General features: G+C 35.5%; 1 protein-coding gene across 1 annotated transcript in view; it reads left to right on the plus strand.

The window, feature by feature from the left end:
• The window catches only part of ATP11B (ATPase phospholipid transporting 11B (putative)), a 118,874-nt gene that overhangs the window by 26,574 nt on the left and 75,890 nt on the right, over window positions 1-16,410 (plus strand). Inside the window, exons 6-10 of the mRNA XM_065875823.1 lie at window positions 2,842-2,931; window positions 4,578-4,658; window positions 9,780-9,887; window positions 10,073-10,201; window positions 10,828-10,931. Coding sequence (XP_065731895.1) covers window positions 2,842-2,931; window positions 4,578-4,658; window positions 9,780-9,887; window positions 10,073-10,201; window positions 10,828-10,931 — 512 coding nt within the window. The remainder of the gene's footprint in view (window positions 1-2,841; window positions 2,932-4,577; window positions 4,659-9,779; window positions 9,888-10,072; window positions 10,202-10,827; window positions 10,932-16,410) is intronic.

Here is a 16,410-nt window from a genome sequence, read left to right on the forward strand (position 1 = left end):
GACAGGACAGGAATAAAGATGCAGACGTAGAGAATGGACTTGTGGACACGGGGAGGGGGAAGGGTAAGCTGGGACGAAGTGAGAGAGTGGCATGGACATATATACTCTACCAAATGTAAAATAGATAGCTAATGGGAAGGAGCCGCATAGCACATGGAGATCAGCTCTATGCTTTGAGTCCATCTAGAGGGGTGGGATAGGGAGGCTGGGAGGGAGACACAAGAGGGAAGGGATATGGGGATACATGTATATGTATAGCTGATTCGCTTTGTTATACAGCAGAAACTAACACACTATTGTAAAGCAATTATACTCCAGTAAAGACGTTAAAAAAAAATTTCCTTGCAGAAGGTTTAATTTTATAACCATGTTTTTGTTTTCTTACTAATGTCAGACCTTAGGAGGAAAAAAAGTCAATGATAAAGTTGTATACATAGCTATAGATAGAGAAGGTATACTTCTAGTTCATTTTTCTTGACTGTTATTACATAATAATTAAAATAATTTTAAAGCATAATGAATTATTTTTCTTAGAAGTTTTTTCATGTGTCTTAATATTATTCTACTAGAGTGCCTCCTCTATGTGTGACAGGACAAATGCAGAATTTAGACTCATTCAATCTATTAATGTTTGTATTTCAGAAAACCCGAAAACAATAATTCCTAACATTTGTAAGCTAGCTTTCTTAAGAAATTTTTATTTATTCTCACTTTTTCCATTGTATTATTGAGGTAGCCAAAGAGAGCATCCTGAAACCAATTAATTTACTTTATTACCAACTTATATAGTTGCTCTTTTCAAGATTCTGAAAGATAAAATATATTATCACTATTATATAGATTGATGTAAACATAGAACATCGTCAAGTTAATTCCTATAAAGTTTTATACATTTGATCTGGTGCTGAGGAAGTTGCATGGAAATACTATGACCCCTGTAGGGACAACTGCCTTTTTACCCCAGTGAAGATCAACTGGCAATGGTTTGACCCAGAATTACCACCTCATATGCACACATTGAGCACTGACTTCTTCTGGTTCCAGGAAGTCTCTACCTCTCTTCTCTCTAGAGCCTTGAACATAGTTCCCAATCCCAGATTCTAGAGCCACTGGTGCTACCACTACCACAGGTAAATATGCTTCAGGTATCCCAGATTAGAACTGAAAATATAATTTCACCTAAGAAAGGAAGATGTTAGGCATTGTACTATTCTTTATATACCCTTTGGTCAAATAGGCTTTTGTGGGCTTTTCTGGGAACCTAACCGTATTTATAAAATTGTTCATATGTGAAAGGATGTTTGAGGTCTTAAAAAACTGATTAAGGGAATTCCCTGGCGGTCCAGTGGTTAGGATTCCTCTCTTACTGCCGAGGGTGCAGGTTCAATCCTAGTCAGGGAACTAAGATCCTGCAAGCCGCACAGCGCAGCCCAAAAAAAAAAAAAGAAAGAAAAGGAAAAAACTGATTAAGAAGCAAATTTCTGACGTACCAAAATTCAGAAATTAGAACCGTCTTTCATTGCACCAGAGAAAATCTTGAATTGGTCAGTAGTTGAATTGACCAATGGTTATTGGTCAATAGTTGAATTGACCAATGGTTATTGGTCAGTAGTTAAATTGACCAATGGTTATTGCCTGACATCAGGAGAGTTATCTGGAAAAAAATTCTTTTTCCAACCATATTTATTTATCTATTCTGCTAAAGTTTTGATCTCTAGCTGTGTGCTCTAGTGTAACTGCGATAGAGCAGTAAATAAAACAATGTCTCTAGGGATCTTAGATTCTACTGAGAGAATGGACATAGGGTAAAGTAACAGTGCTGTGAAGTGTTTCCCTGTTTCATGCATAAAGTTGTGTTGTGAATAGTGAGTGGCACAAGTAAAATTTGTACGATATTACCGTGCCCCCATAATATAGCATTATAGGCTTATAAACGGATGAATAATACAACAGACACACAGCAGTTAATATGAGCCAGGGTCTGTTGTAAGTGCTTCATAAATATATTAGCTCATTTAATTTTTATAACAACCCTATACAGTATGATTGTTATTATTGTCCTCATTTTATAGAGGCACAAAGTGAAGTACAAAGAGATTAGGTCCAAGGTCACTAAGTGACCTTGGATTAGGATTTAGGCCACAGCAGTTTAACCCTTTACCATCTATGTTCGTAAACATTATACTCTGCTGTCTTTAAAAATTGACATTGTGACAGATTTTCATATCCTTTATGAGATTTTCTTGATGGTTATACCAGTGATCACTTACCTAAAGTAATTTTTAATCTTTTTCACATTCTAGTTTATTTTTCCATATCCCATGCTTAATGGAATAACTGAATAATTATACCATTTCCTCTGTTTCTGAATAAATAAAATATAAAATAAATAAAATATATAAATTTAATAAAATTTAAAATAAATTGAATCCAGTGTTAGCATTTCTATCAACTCTTAATTCATCTTCAGCATTAGGTTCAGTCTTGTGTAACCAAAAATCAAATTAAGTTATTAAAATAATATTTTAGATCTGCCATCTCCAACTTCTAAAAAACTAAGAATTTAATAGCAAAATTGATGGATTCCAGTTTATCTCATTTTTAAAAATTATACTAAAATTGCCAATAAATAGTAAAAGACAGAAAAAAAATAGAATAAAAGCCCTGAAACTCTAAAAACCAGATAGTTTTTGTAGCATTGAGAGTTACGTGAATTTGACTAAGGGCTTAGTAAATCTGATACTACTTTTCTTGTTATTATATGTATATAGTATATATTATTTTAAAATATTAACTTATTGATCTTTTTTTTTCTTTTTTTTTTCCTTTTTTTTTTTTTAGTATACTGTGTGGAATTTTGTTCCAAAAAATTTATTTGAACAATTCAGAAGAGTGGCAAACTTTTATTTTCTTATTATATTTTTGGTTCAGGTAAGCTTTATCACTTCATAAATTGTTAAGTTTATAGGCATGGTTTCTAAAAATATATCTTCAGGGAAAAGTTATATTGCATTCTAAATCATTTGACTGTGGGACCATTTTTTTTTTTTTGCAGAGCTTCCCCATTGTATTCACTGAATACAATGATTTAAACCGCATCAAGATGTCTGAAAAATAGCCAGTGAATTTTAAGATTAATTGTATTTTGTTTTATCACTGATTGCTGTGGTGCTGATAATCATAATCAAAGCCAAGAAAATAACATCCTCCTTTCAGATGTTCTGCCTCGGACATAAATATTTTGGCTTTTATTATACAGCACATGTTTTTGGCACATTTCTGCCTATGGAACCATCTTTGTACAAAGCAAATTTTTCTTTGGCTTTTCTTTTTTTTTAATTTAAATTTTACTTTTATTTAAAAAATTTTTTTAATTATAATTTTTAAGAATCCCCATGACTATTGATTTTTCTCCAGGAGACTATTTTCTTAAACTAAATCTATGTTCATTATAAGCTGTTTGACAGTTTCTTGATTTTCACATTGTGCTTTTTTTCCTAATGTCAAAATATCAAGAGAACAGCTTATGAAACTTGAGTATAAATCAGGATTTAAAATAAGTGTCATTTTGTTTTAAAGAGGTTATTCTTTTCTGATAATACCATGGCAGTGTCTTCCAGTGTGGCATTGAATTTTTGTATAAACTCTGAACTTTTCTCTCCATAGAACCTGGGCTTTCAAAAGAAAAAAACTTGTGAAGTAGTCACTGTAAAGCTTGAGGAAACTTTTTTTTAAATTGCTTTGCTTCATGAACAGAAAAGGAACTTCTGATTTTTTTTCATCAATAGAACTTCAGCTTGGTTTAGTTGGAAAAATGAGAAATTTATACTTACTATGTCCATGTAACACGCATTTGTGAAATTACTAGCTAAGATAAGGAATTCAGCTTGTGTGTGGAGTAGAACAAATTTAATTGGCCTACCCAGAGTAAAGGAATATTAATAAATCGTTAGACCCATGTTCTAAATAACCAAATATAATTACTACAAATACTTCTTTTCCAGCAGTTTATTGAAACCTCAGTTGTATGATTTAAATAATTGCAGCAGCATCTTGCAAATTGTACCCTTCTGGCTCCGCTAGGTGTAACAAAATCACTTGTAGAAAGAAACCCTTTCCCTAGTCCCATTTCTTGTTCTCTCTCCCTAAGTGGTGAGTTTGTGCTAGATCCCAGGGTAAAAACTGACAGACTTTACAGCGTTTCTCAGGATGGGGAAAGAAATGTGAACTGAGATTCTGAGCAGCTATAGCTCCCCTCCAAGGCAAATACCGAGGAAGACCTTAAGTACTCTGTGTTAAGAAAGCAGAGACTGAGTCCACCCTAGCAGTATTTGTGGGTATGCAATAGATTTAGGTATTCTACTAACCCCATATAAAAGCCATCAAAGTGAACTTGTGAAACTGTGAACTAAACTACACTCACTGCGTAGTCTTTCTCTCATGTTATTTTTTCATCTGGACCATGATACATGTTTTGTATAATGTTTTCAGATTTCCCAATAATTGAGATTCTAGATGTTAATAGTGTGATGTGTACAATATAAAATATACTCTGCCTTCTCTGTTTTTTAATCCAGCTTATGATTGATACACCTACCAGTCCAATTACCAGTGGACTCCCGTTATTCTTTGTGATAACAGTAACTGCCATAAAGCAGGTATGAAATACTTTGTATTGTTATTTTTCTCCCAAGTCATTCAGAAGTTGCTTAATATTTCCACTCCAAAGTAAGATTTATTGTTGTGAAAATAATTTTCATAAGAAGAAATTTATTTGATTCTGCCTATGGTAAAATTAAACTGAATTAAGCCATCGTTATCAGGTACCTGGTGACTGATGGGATGATTACAATTGTTAAAATATGTCGTTCCTTTGATACACCTAGGGAGCATCCAAAAACAAGCATTTTATATGTACAAACCAATTCATATATGAAACAGATTAATTATTATAATCATCTTTGCAGAGTTTGGTCGTATTTAAAGGAAATACAGTTCAAAGGGGATATGTTTATAAGGAGCGGAACGTGTACTTCTGGCACGAACATTTCTGAATAAGAATTATACAGTGCTTTCCTACTTTTTACAACTTCCTCTGGTGAGGTCGATTTTTATGTAAAATAGTATTCTAGGGGAAATAGCTTCAACCAGATCTTGAATTGATATTAAAATGTAGGTATATTGGGCTTCCCTGGCGGCGCAGTGGTTGGGAGTCTGCCTGCCGATGCAGGGAATGCGGGTTCGTGCCCCGGTCCGGGAAGATCCCATGTGCCACAGAGTGGCTGGGCCCGTGAGCCATGGCCGCTGAGCCTGCGCGTCTGGAGCCTGTGCTCTGCAACGGGAGAGGCCACAACAGTGAGAGGCCCGCGTACCGCTAAAAGAAAAAAAAAAAAAATGTAGATATAGAAGAACAGTATTATTGGATAAACATGACAAGAAGTTTAAAAATTCCTAGAAATGTCATGTTTATATACTACCACTTCTCAAAATATCTTTGAGAAGATATTGGGCCAGAGGCTCAATTATACAGAACTGAACCCTTCCTCCTGAAAGGGAGTTAATTTGAATTTTCTTGTGTCAGTATGATAAATATTCATTATATAAGATTTAGGGATAAGGTGGAAATTGACATGGAAACAAAATTGGAAAACATTTTATAATTCTGAGATGTAGTATATTTATTACTTACATGATATGGGTAAGGGGAGTCTGTAGATTAACAGTTGCATTATTTATCTAGTGTGTCAGAATATCATGCTACCGTTCTAAGTTTGATTTCCCTATATTCAGTGTTCTGTTGGAGATGAGAATTCGTGTAAGTCAGTAAGCATCCACATCACTTAATGCAGTTACATATTTACTTGGCTTTGTAGATGTCATTTATCAAAGTAACACACATTTGTCCCTTGGACCTCTTTTCTATATATAGTTTCCTTTTTGGTGATTTCTTCCAATCTAGTGGCTTAAGGTACCATTTATATGTTGATGGGTCTCAAATTTACATGTATCCTGAAACTATGCTCTGAACTCCAGACACACATATACAACTCTTTGTGCTTGGAAATACAACTGTTTCCACTTGGATATCTTAGGCTTTTCCTGACCTCTGTGTCACTCTCTCCTTTCCTGCTCTGGTCTTTTTGCTTCATATCATTTTTGCCTACCTATGGTTCTGTTGAATAAATGCTTGTTTATTAGTTTGTCTGTCGTCTTCATTTGAATGTTTCGTTCTATGAGGGCAGAGACTTTGTTTTATATTACTAGTTTATTACCAGTGACCAGAGCAAGGCTGTGCACATATTTGGCCTTCAATAAATATTTGTTTGATAGGTGAATAAATGAATGAATGAATCTCTTGAATATTTTTAAGGCAATGTTAAATGTTGTAATACTTCTTGCCCTGGTTTATACTTTAATATGAATGAAGTTGTTAGATTTTTTTTTTTTAACTTCTTCCAACTATATTTGCAAATTGTTTTCTCTTTAGTTGTGTAATGCAAGATATAGTGCTCTGGTAAATACCATAATCTTTGTCCTGTATGAGCTTAAAACGTATGAAGTAGAGAAGGTAAGACCAAATACAAAAATAATTATAGTTTAATAAGATCATAGAAAGAGCCAGTTTGCTGTAGGTATTCAGAGAAAGGGTGGAACACTTCATCTGGATAATCAAGGAAGGCTTCATGGAAGAAATATTATTAGAGATGAAACTTTGGAATATGGATAAAATGATAGTTGGTAAAGAAGGTGAGATAGAAACAAACAACTTGAGCAAAGGCTTAAATGGAAGAAAAGGCAAGACTTATTTTAGGGAATGACATATCTGACTAATGTTTGACCCTGTGTAGGAATGTGCTAAAAGATAACATACTGGAAATGGATGTTGGTACTAAATTAAAGAGGCTGGAAGACTCTTTGAGAGTTGTCAGGAGGGGTTTGAACAGGATAGTGAATTAAAACAGTGTTTTGGAAAGCTTAATCTGGCAGTGACATGTAGGATGAATTATAGTTTGTGAACTTGTGTTTAAAAAGATTTTAACTGTATGCCTCCCCAACTGTGAGAGTTGTTGCTGATATATATTTGGATTTGGGGAGACAAGTGTATCTACACAAAAGAATAATAGTAAGCAAGATATGAAAGGTAATTAGGAATGTAAGAACAACAGAGTCTGAAGAATCAAGGGAAACAACATTTTCCAGGGTAGGAAACATCAAGAAATGGTCTCTAGAGTTTTCAGTGGAAAAATCAGAAATTATGTTAGCACTTGAAATCCCTGCACTATAAAATCGCTGAGTAACTGCTAAAAACAAAGCAAAACAAAACAAATTTTTAAAAAATCAAAATAAAACCCTAAGTAAATCTGCTTATGACTGCTCTTGTGAAAAAGCAGTCTATTTTGTATCATAGATTGTATGTAATGATACTTTTTCATTTGTACTCGTAAGCCAAAGATTTCTAATACATTTTTGTTCTAGTTTAAATTTGTCAATGGAAGTAAATGGAATGATAACTTCAGAAAAAGATAATTTTAAAGTTATTGCTTTATTGATGTCATCTGACTATAAAAGTATGCTTTTTGACAGTTTCAGGAACGGTGTTTTGACTCTCAATTAAATTTCTCTAAAATTGACATACCACATCTTAAATTGAGCCAGCATAATTTGTGTCTTAAAAATGCTTTCCCAAAAGGATTCTCCCTGAAAAACATAGACCTTCAGAGCAATCTTTAGTATTTGTTTTATATTTTATAATGTTGTAATAGTTTTAGGTAATAGATGCACATATTTTTTAAAAATGGAAACAGTATAAAATAACATATAGGGACTTCCCTGGTGGTCCAGCAGTTTAGACTGTGTGCACCCAATGCAGGGGGCCTGGGTTCAGTCCCTGGTCAGGGGACTAGATCCCACATGCCACAACTAAAGATCCTGCATGCTGCAACGAAGATCCCGCATGCCGCAACTAAGACCCAGCACAGCCAAATAATTTTTTTTTTAACATCTGTATTGGAGTATAATTGCTTTACAATGGTGTGTTCGTTTCTGCTTTATAACGAAGTGAATCAGCTATACATATACATATATCCCCATATCTCCTCCTCCTTGTGTCTCCCTCCCTCCCACCCTCCCTATCCCACCCCTCTACTCTAGGTGGTCACAAAGCACCGAGCTGCTTTTTACTTTTGGTAGTGTATATATGTCCATGCCACTCTCTCACTTCGTCCCAGCTTACTCTTCCCCCTCCCTGTGTCCTCAAGTCCATTCTCTATGTCTGCGTCTTTATTCCTGTCCTCCCCCTAGGTTCTTCAGAACCTTTTTTTTTTAATTTCTTTTTTTTAGATTCCATGTGTATGTACCATACGGTATTTGTTTTTTTCTTCCTGACTTACTTCACTCTGTATGGCAGACTCTAGGTCCATCCACCTCACTACCAATAACTCAATTTCATTTTTTTATGGTTGAGTAATATTCCATTGTATATATGTGCCACATCTTCTTTATCCATTCATCCATCAGTGGACACTTAGGTTGCTTCCATCTCCTGGCTATTGTAAACCAAATAAATAAATTAATTAAATAACATATAGTAAAAGTCTCTTATGCTCCTATCCCTTAGTCTCCTAGTTCTCCTCCCCTGAGGGAGCCATTATTTGTACATTAGTCCAGGTATCTATACAAAGTGTTCACATTAGTAAGCATATATTTTTCACAAATGATAGCATAGACTACAATACATTCTGTACCTTACTTTTATCACTTAGTGTTACTTCTTAGATATCATTCTACTATCTATACTTGTGCTATACCTCCGAGTGCTTGAATTTTCTCTAAAATAGCATAAGTCTTCTCCAGTGGATAAGGCTTCACGCTCCCAATGCAGGGGCCCTGGGTTTGATCCCTGGTCAGGAAACTAGATCCCACATGCATGCCGCAACTAAGGAGCTAGTGAGCCACAACTAAGGAGCCTTCCTGCCACAACTAAGACTCAGTGCAAGCAAATAAAAAATAAATATTTTTTAAAAATTACCACTCTTTAACATTTAATCAAAGGATTCTTTGTGAAATGCTTATGTTTCCTCTTTTTTATATTTATTTATTTATTTATTTTTAGCTGCATTGGGTCTTCGTTGCTGTGCGCAGGCTTTCTCTAGTTGCGGCGAGCGGGGGCTACTCTTCGTTGCAGTGCATGGGTTTCTCATTGAGGTGACTTCTCTTGTTGCAGAGCACAGGCTCTAGGTGCACAGGCTTCAGCAGTTGTGGCTCGTGGGCTCAGTAGTTGTGGCTCACAGGCTCTAGAGCGCAGGCTCAGTAGTTGTGGCACATGGGCTTAGTTGCTCCGTGGCATGTGGGATCTTCCCAGACCAGGGTTTGAACCCGTGTCCCCTGCATTGGCAGGCAGATTCTTAACCACTGCACCACCAGGGAAGTCCCTAAATTTCAGAACTTTTTGAAGACACAGGGATAGAAGAAATCTGGTAATGAGAAAGTGAACGGTGAAAAAAAGGCCCATTAAGGTGACATAGAAGGAGCCTCCTGTAAGGAAACTGAGGAGGAGTAATTAGAGAGATAGTATGAAAACCAGGAACATGTATGTGATGCAAACCAAGAGAAAAGAGTGTTTCTAGTAGTGATGAATGTCAAATACCTGAGTCAGGTAGCCTAACATAATTCTAATGAATGAAATGTTTGGGGGAAATTTTTATGTTTCTTTTCCTCATTTGATAAAAAGTATCTTCTAATACTAAGAGGGGCATTTTTTATTCTTTTGATGTTCACAGGGATATGAAGATTGGTTAAGACATAACTCAGATAATGAAGTAAATGGAGCTCCTGTTTATGTTGTTCGAAGTGGTGGCCTTGTGAAGACTAGATCAAAAAACATTCGGGTATGCACTTAGTAAATAATAGAAATCAATAATATTTTGAAATCACAAATTCTCTGATTGTTTTAGTTAAAAGTCTGCTTTCCTACATTAAAATATTATGATAGACCACTTGTTCAGAACTCACTAAAATTAAGTCTTTGCCTTTTAAAATCTGTATATCCACTTTTCCCCAAAATTCTTCATAGGTGGGTGATATTGTTCGAGTAGCCAAAGATGAAATTTTCCCTGCAGATTTGGTGCTTCTGTCCTCAGATCGACTTGATGGTTCTTGTCACGTTACAACTGCTAGCTTGGATGGAGAAACTAACCTGAAGGTTTGTACATGCTTATGTTTGAGTGTCGCTCTTGGTGAACAAAATGTCTTTGGATTATAGTAATATTTTCCTTTGGTTAAGGTAATAAAGTTTGACCTGATAAAGGAGAAATGTTTTAAATTACTGAAACTTTTTAAAAGTTAAGTTTTTTTTTAAAGAAATAATGTTATTATACATTTACTTCAAGGGGAGCCTCACATAATTTAGTCAAGTTTAAGAAAAGCGAAAAGTGTTTTTAGGAAAAAAATAATCTTCTAATACATTGGTGCTTTTTTAGATACGGGACACATTTACATTTTTCTCAATTTTCAAAGTATTAATACAATCAAGGATTTTATTTGATACACTTTTTTCCCCCTATTAAATTTTTTATAATAAACTCAGAGCAGTAATGATTGTTAACACAGACTTAATTTCCTGGTATGCAAATGTCCTCTGTAGACAGGTAATCACAGTAGCTCCTTTTACTACTTGTTATTTTACATTCTTCTTTCTCTTCTGCCATCTAGCTAAGTGATCTCAGCTACAGAATGCTGTGATTTCATATGTAAAAGAGGTTTGAAATAAATGTTATCTAAAGTCCCATGTAGATCTCAAAACTGCGATTTAATTTTTCTTTTTTTCAGACCCATGTGGCAGTTCCAGAAACAGCAGTATTACAGACAGTTGCCAATTTGGACACTCTTATAGCTGTGATAGAATGTCAGAAACCAGAAGCAGACTTGTACAGGTATGGTGTGATAATCACCATGCTCATTTTAAGTTCTGTTTACAGATTTCATTTTTACAGTGATAAATGTGCACCGAGATAGTTAGCTAATTGACATTATTGGGGGGAGCAAGGTGGGAGATCAGTTAAAGGGGAAAAAAGCTAAAAGCAGAATTTGCCAGAATTCTAAGCCAAAGTATTAATTCAAAAGCCATGCTTTTATTCACATGTTCTTTCCTGTTACCTTCTACTTTGGTATGAATTGGCTTTATAACAATAGCAATAAACTTTATAACTATAATAGTAGTTACAACAGAAATAAGATTATTTCCTTAGAAGAAAATAATCTAATGGTGTGCGTGTGTGCGTGCGTGTGTATATATGTGCTCCATGAAGGCAAGGGCCATGTCTTTATGTTCAATAGGAGCTAACTCCTTTTAACATTACAATTTACTAAATATTAATACAGTGTAAGTCATCTTTCAGTGAGTGCTGTGCTAATTATTGTGATCTATGGAATGGAAACAACTTTTTATTATTAAAGACTTCCATGAGAAACTACTTATTTTTACTCAATAACTGGTGATAGAATATAAATTATAGCCACATTGTAAAAATTACCCTCAGCTTCTTGTCATATTCTCCATCTCCGTTTGTTGGTTGAAATGTTTTAAAATCTTATCACTAGTCATTGGATTTTTCAGATGTCTTACATATCTTTATTCTGGATCCATATATTTATAATGGAGTTTTCTCTATGTGATATTATAAAAATCTTGCATTTTCATCAAAGTCAAATATGGATACAATATGGAGTTTTCCAATTAACTGTAAAAATTTGGAGTTCTGTGCTTTAAGAGCATTTAAATTATAAGATAGATTTAACTGTGAAGAATTTAGTACTTTAAGAGTTCTCTATTGCTGTTATTTCCAAGTCTCAGACAAGGGTGAATTATTAAACGATTAGTATTAAAAACTAGAAAATGATGCAGCATTAAGAAAGCATAAGATTAATATGAGATCAAATGTAACTAATGCTTTGGTGGGTGGTTTTACGTTATTTGGAAAATGGGGAGAAAGTTTAAAAATATTTTTTTAAAATAAGAAATAATTCACTGTTGAATATAAGGTATTCCTCTTTATTTTCTCTTTTCCTCTTCCTTACTGAAAGTATATGGGTTTTTTAAAATACAAATGTAATTACTACAGAAGACTTTTGTAATAGAAAAATAACTCATAATTAATTATGCCACTACTTTAAAATTCTTATTGCTGTTTTTATTCATTCATTCAACAAATTATTGTTGAGCACCTTTGTGCTCATTATGATAAGTGATAAATAAGATTAATAAGCACAGTTTCCATCCTTGAGGAACTCACAGCTGTAAAGATATTTTTTTATATATCTCTAACTGTATTTTTTCAGTTTACTGTACTATACTATATGCTATTTATAAGGGAAATATTGATGTTTAAAATTTTTAATGTCCAGGTAGGAAGAATGCTTAAATGGCTTTATGGTATAGATGTAAGATGAATTGGGTAGGTAATAAAAATGATGCTTTCAAAGAATTTAATGACATAGCAACATACTGAAATACAATGTTGAATAAAATGTTATAGAGCTGTAGTCTTATATGATCCCAATTATATAAAAAGAAATATGTATGTATGTGTATTTGATAGGTAGTTAAGTAGTTAGATAGAAAAAATAAATAGGTATAGAGAGAAAGAAAAACCTAGAGGAATTACATGTCAGAATGTTAGTACTTATTTCTTGGTGGTACGATTTCAGCTGCTTTTTAATCACCTTTTTTGTTCTCGATATTTTCTAATATTTCTTGAAAGAATATGGATTGCCTTTGTGGTTTTTTTAAAGTATTTTCTATCTTACTACACAGTATTCGTAATGATCTTTTTTAATGGCTGCATAATAGTCTTAAGTAAACGTACTAGAACCTAACGGTTCCCCAGTCTTCCCATACTTAACTCTTCCATTGTTTTGCTATTAGAAATATTGCATGACACCTTATTACATATAAGTTCACCAACTCAGAATCCAGTAGTTAGATAGTTCATCATTCCCTCCTCTTTGATACAACTTGTTCACTTGGCTTTCAAGACATCTCCCTCTCTTGATTTTCCTCTTACTTCAGTAGTCCCTCCTTCTCAATCTCTTTGGCTGATTTCTCCTCTTTATGACTTCTTGATGTTAGAGTGCCCCAGGACTATCCTCAGTCCTCTTCCCTCCTCTACCTATACCTTTCACTATCTGAACTCACTCTTTGTGATCTCATCCTGGCTGATGGCTTTCAAAACCATCTATATGCTGATGATTCCAAATTTATATCTTAATCCCAGATTTCTTCCCTAGTCTTCAGATTCTTATATCCAACTTCCTGTTCCACAATTCCACTTGGATATTTAGTAAAAAATATCAAATTAATCACGTTGAAAACTGAATTCCTGATCTTTCCTCCAGAAGTTTTTATGCTAACGGCCTTTCCCATTTCAGCTGATGACAGTCCATCTTTTCAGTTGTTCTGGCCAGAAACCTTGGAGTCAGCCATGACTCCTTCATCCCCTCTCTGCTCACCTCTTCTCACCTCCTCTGCCACATCTCATCCCAATCCATCAGAATATCTTATTGGTTTACCTTCAAAACACATCCAAAACCAGACCATCTTTCACCCCCTTCTCTGCTACTAAATTGATCCAAACCAGCATTATCTTCTGCTTGGATTACTGCTATCAAAGGCTTCCTTACTGGTTTTTCTGCTTTTACTCTTCTTTCCCTTGCAGTCAGTCTGTTCTCACAAAAGCAGCCAGAGTCATCCTTTTTAAATGTAAGTCAGATCATGGCATTCCTCTGCCCAAACTTTACAATGGCTTTTCTGTCTCACTCATATCTTTATAATGATCTTACTGATTGCCTCCATCCCCAGCTGATCTCTGATCTAATTTTTGACCCTTCTCCCTGTTGCCTCACCTTCCAGCTACACTGGCCTCCTTATTTTCCCTTGAAAATGCCATATCCACTTCTACCTTTTCACTAGCTGTTCTTTATCTAACTCCTTTACCACCTTCTAGTCTTCGCTTAAAATCACCTCTTCAGTGAGGCCTACTTTGACTATTTAATACTGTGACTTAATCCTTCTTACCCTCTCCTGCTTTTTTTTAATAGCACATGATACCTTCTAGTATACTATGTAATGGACTTATTTATTATGTTTGTTGCTTATTATCTCCTTCTCCAACTAAATTGTAAACTCAAGGACAGACATCTTTGTGTGTTTTGTTCACTGATGTATCCCAAGCACCTAGAACAGATCTGGCATATAGGGGGCCTTACTACATGTTTGTTGACAGTTGAAAAGAATAAATATCTTTATGGACTTAATTTTATGCACTTAAGTTTTTCCTTTTATTGAATTCTGTGATATATGCAACTAAGATTTGTGTGTGTTACAATTCACTTAACTATTGAATTGAAATACCTAGAACAGAATAGACACTCAATAAATATCTGTTGAATGAGTAAATGAATGATAAGAGTTCCACAGTATTACTTAATCAAAGGATTTGAGAACATTTTTATTGCCCATTTATTCATCATATATTGAGTGCCTCTAATAACTGAGGCATAGTGCTAGATACTGGGAATGCAGCAGTAAGGAAACAGTGATAGCTTCTGACTCCTAGAGTTAATAATCTAATACTAGATTATTCCCTAAGAACAGACAGAGCTGCAAAAGTGGAATTATTAGATTAAAACCCTAATCGAGTTTGGCCTTTATTAAACCTACTGACACGTTACTTTCCAAAAACATTGGATTAATTTTTATTGCTATGAGCTAAGTATAAGTTTATGAGGCTTATTATTGTTTCAAAATGTTACAAGTATTAAGTTTTGTTTTTTGTGTTTTTTTAAATTTATTTATTTATTTTTGGCTGCGTTGGGGCTTTGTTGCTGTGCACGGGCTTTCTCTAGTTGCAGTGAGTGCGGGCTGCTCTTCGTTGCAGTGTGTGGGCTTCTCATTACGATGGCTTCTCTTGTTGCAAAGCACAGGCCCTAGGTGCACAGGCTTCAGTAGTTGTGGCACACAGGCTCAGTAGTTGTGGCGCACAGGCTTAGTTGCTCTGTAGCATGTGGGATCTTCCAGGACCAGGGCTCAAACCTGTGTCCCCTGCATTGGCAGGCAGATTCTTAACCACTGTGCCACCAGGGAAGTCCCTAGTATTAAGTATTATAGTTTTAAAATTTTCGCTGATTTTGTAGATAATAGTTTTAAAACTAGTTTTAATTTATTGTTTCACTAAAAAGGCTGAGCAGGGAGTTCCCTGGCAGTCCAGCAGTTAGGACTCGGCGCTTTCACTCCCGGGGTCTGAGTTCAGTCGCTGGTTGGGGAACTAAGATCCTGCAAGCCATGCAGCACGGCCAAGAAAAAAAAGGAAGGAAAGAAAAGAAAGGCTGAACATTTTTCTGTGTTTATTAATTTTTCTCCTTTGAATATTGTCAGTTCCTTCCAGTTACCTATTAGTTAACAGTGGTTACATTATTTCCCTTTTTATTTTTCTTTAAATAAATTTATTTATTTACTTACTTAATTTTGGCTGTATTGGGTCTTTGTTGTTGCACACGGGCTTTTCTCTAGTTGCAGTGAGCGAGGGCTATTCTTCGTTGTGGTGTACGGGCTTCTCATTGCGGTGGCTTCTCTTGTTGCAGAGCACGGGCTCTAGGTGCGCGGGCTTCAGTAGTTATGGCTGGCGGGCTCTAGAGCGCAGGCTCAGTAGTTGTGGCCCACAGGCTCTAGAGCGTAGGCTCAGTAGTTGTGGTGCACGGGTAGTTGTGGTGTACGGGCTTAGTTGCTCTGCCGCATGTGGAATCTTCCCGGACCAGGGCTCAAACCCTTGTCCCCTGCACTGGCAAGTGGATTCTTAACGACTGCGCCACCAGGGAAGTCCACATTATTTCCTTTTAGAAAACTCTAACAGCTTATTGAGGAGGGGCTAGAGTACGGTTAAGAAATTATCTCTGCCCAACCACTGGAAGAAATAAAAACTAGGAGAGTCTTCTGTTTAGGTACAGCCTCTAGCAGGTGCCTATTTCACAGTATTCTCCATAGTCTCTTTCCTTGGCTCCTTTGCTCTTTTTGTTCTTTTTTTTTAATTCTTTCTATTCTCTTTATTTTTTGTAGACTCCAACTCATCAGTTCTACTTCTAGGAATTTTTCCTAACAAAATAATGATATTCTGCTTTTAGAAATATATCTTGGGCTTCCCTGGTTGCACAATGGTTGAGAGTCCGCCTGCTGATGCAGGGGACACGGGTTCGTGCCCCAGTCTGGGAAGATCCCACATGCCGCAGAGCAGCTAGGCCTGTGAGCCATGGCCGCTGAGCCTGCGTGTCCAGATCCTGTGCTCCGCAACGGGAGAGGCCACAACAGTGAGAGGCCCACATACTGCAAAAAAGAAATATATCTTAATGCAAATGTGAAAA

This window comes from Phocoena phocoena, chromosome 4 (genome assembly GCF_963924675.1).
Source record: "Phocoena phocoena chromosome 4, mPhoPho1.1, whole genome shotgun sequence".
NCBI classification, from domain to species: domain Eukaryota; kingdom Metazoa; phylum Chordata; class Mammalia; order Artiodactyla; family Phocoenidae; genus Phocoena; species Phocoena phocoena.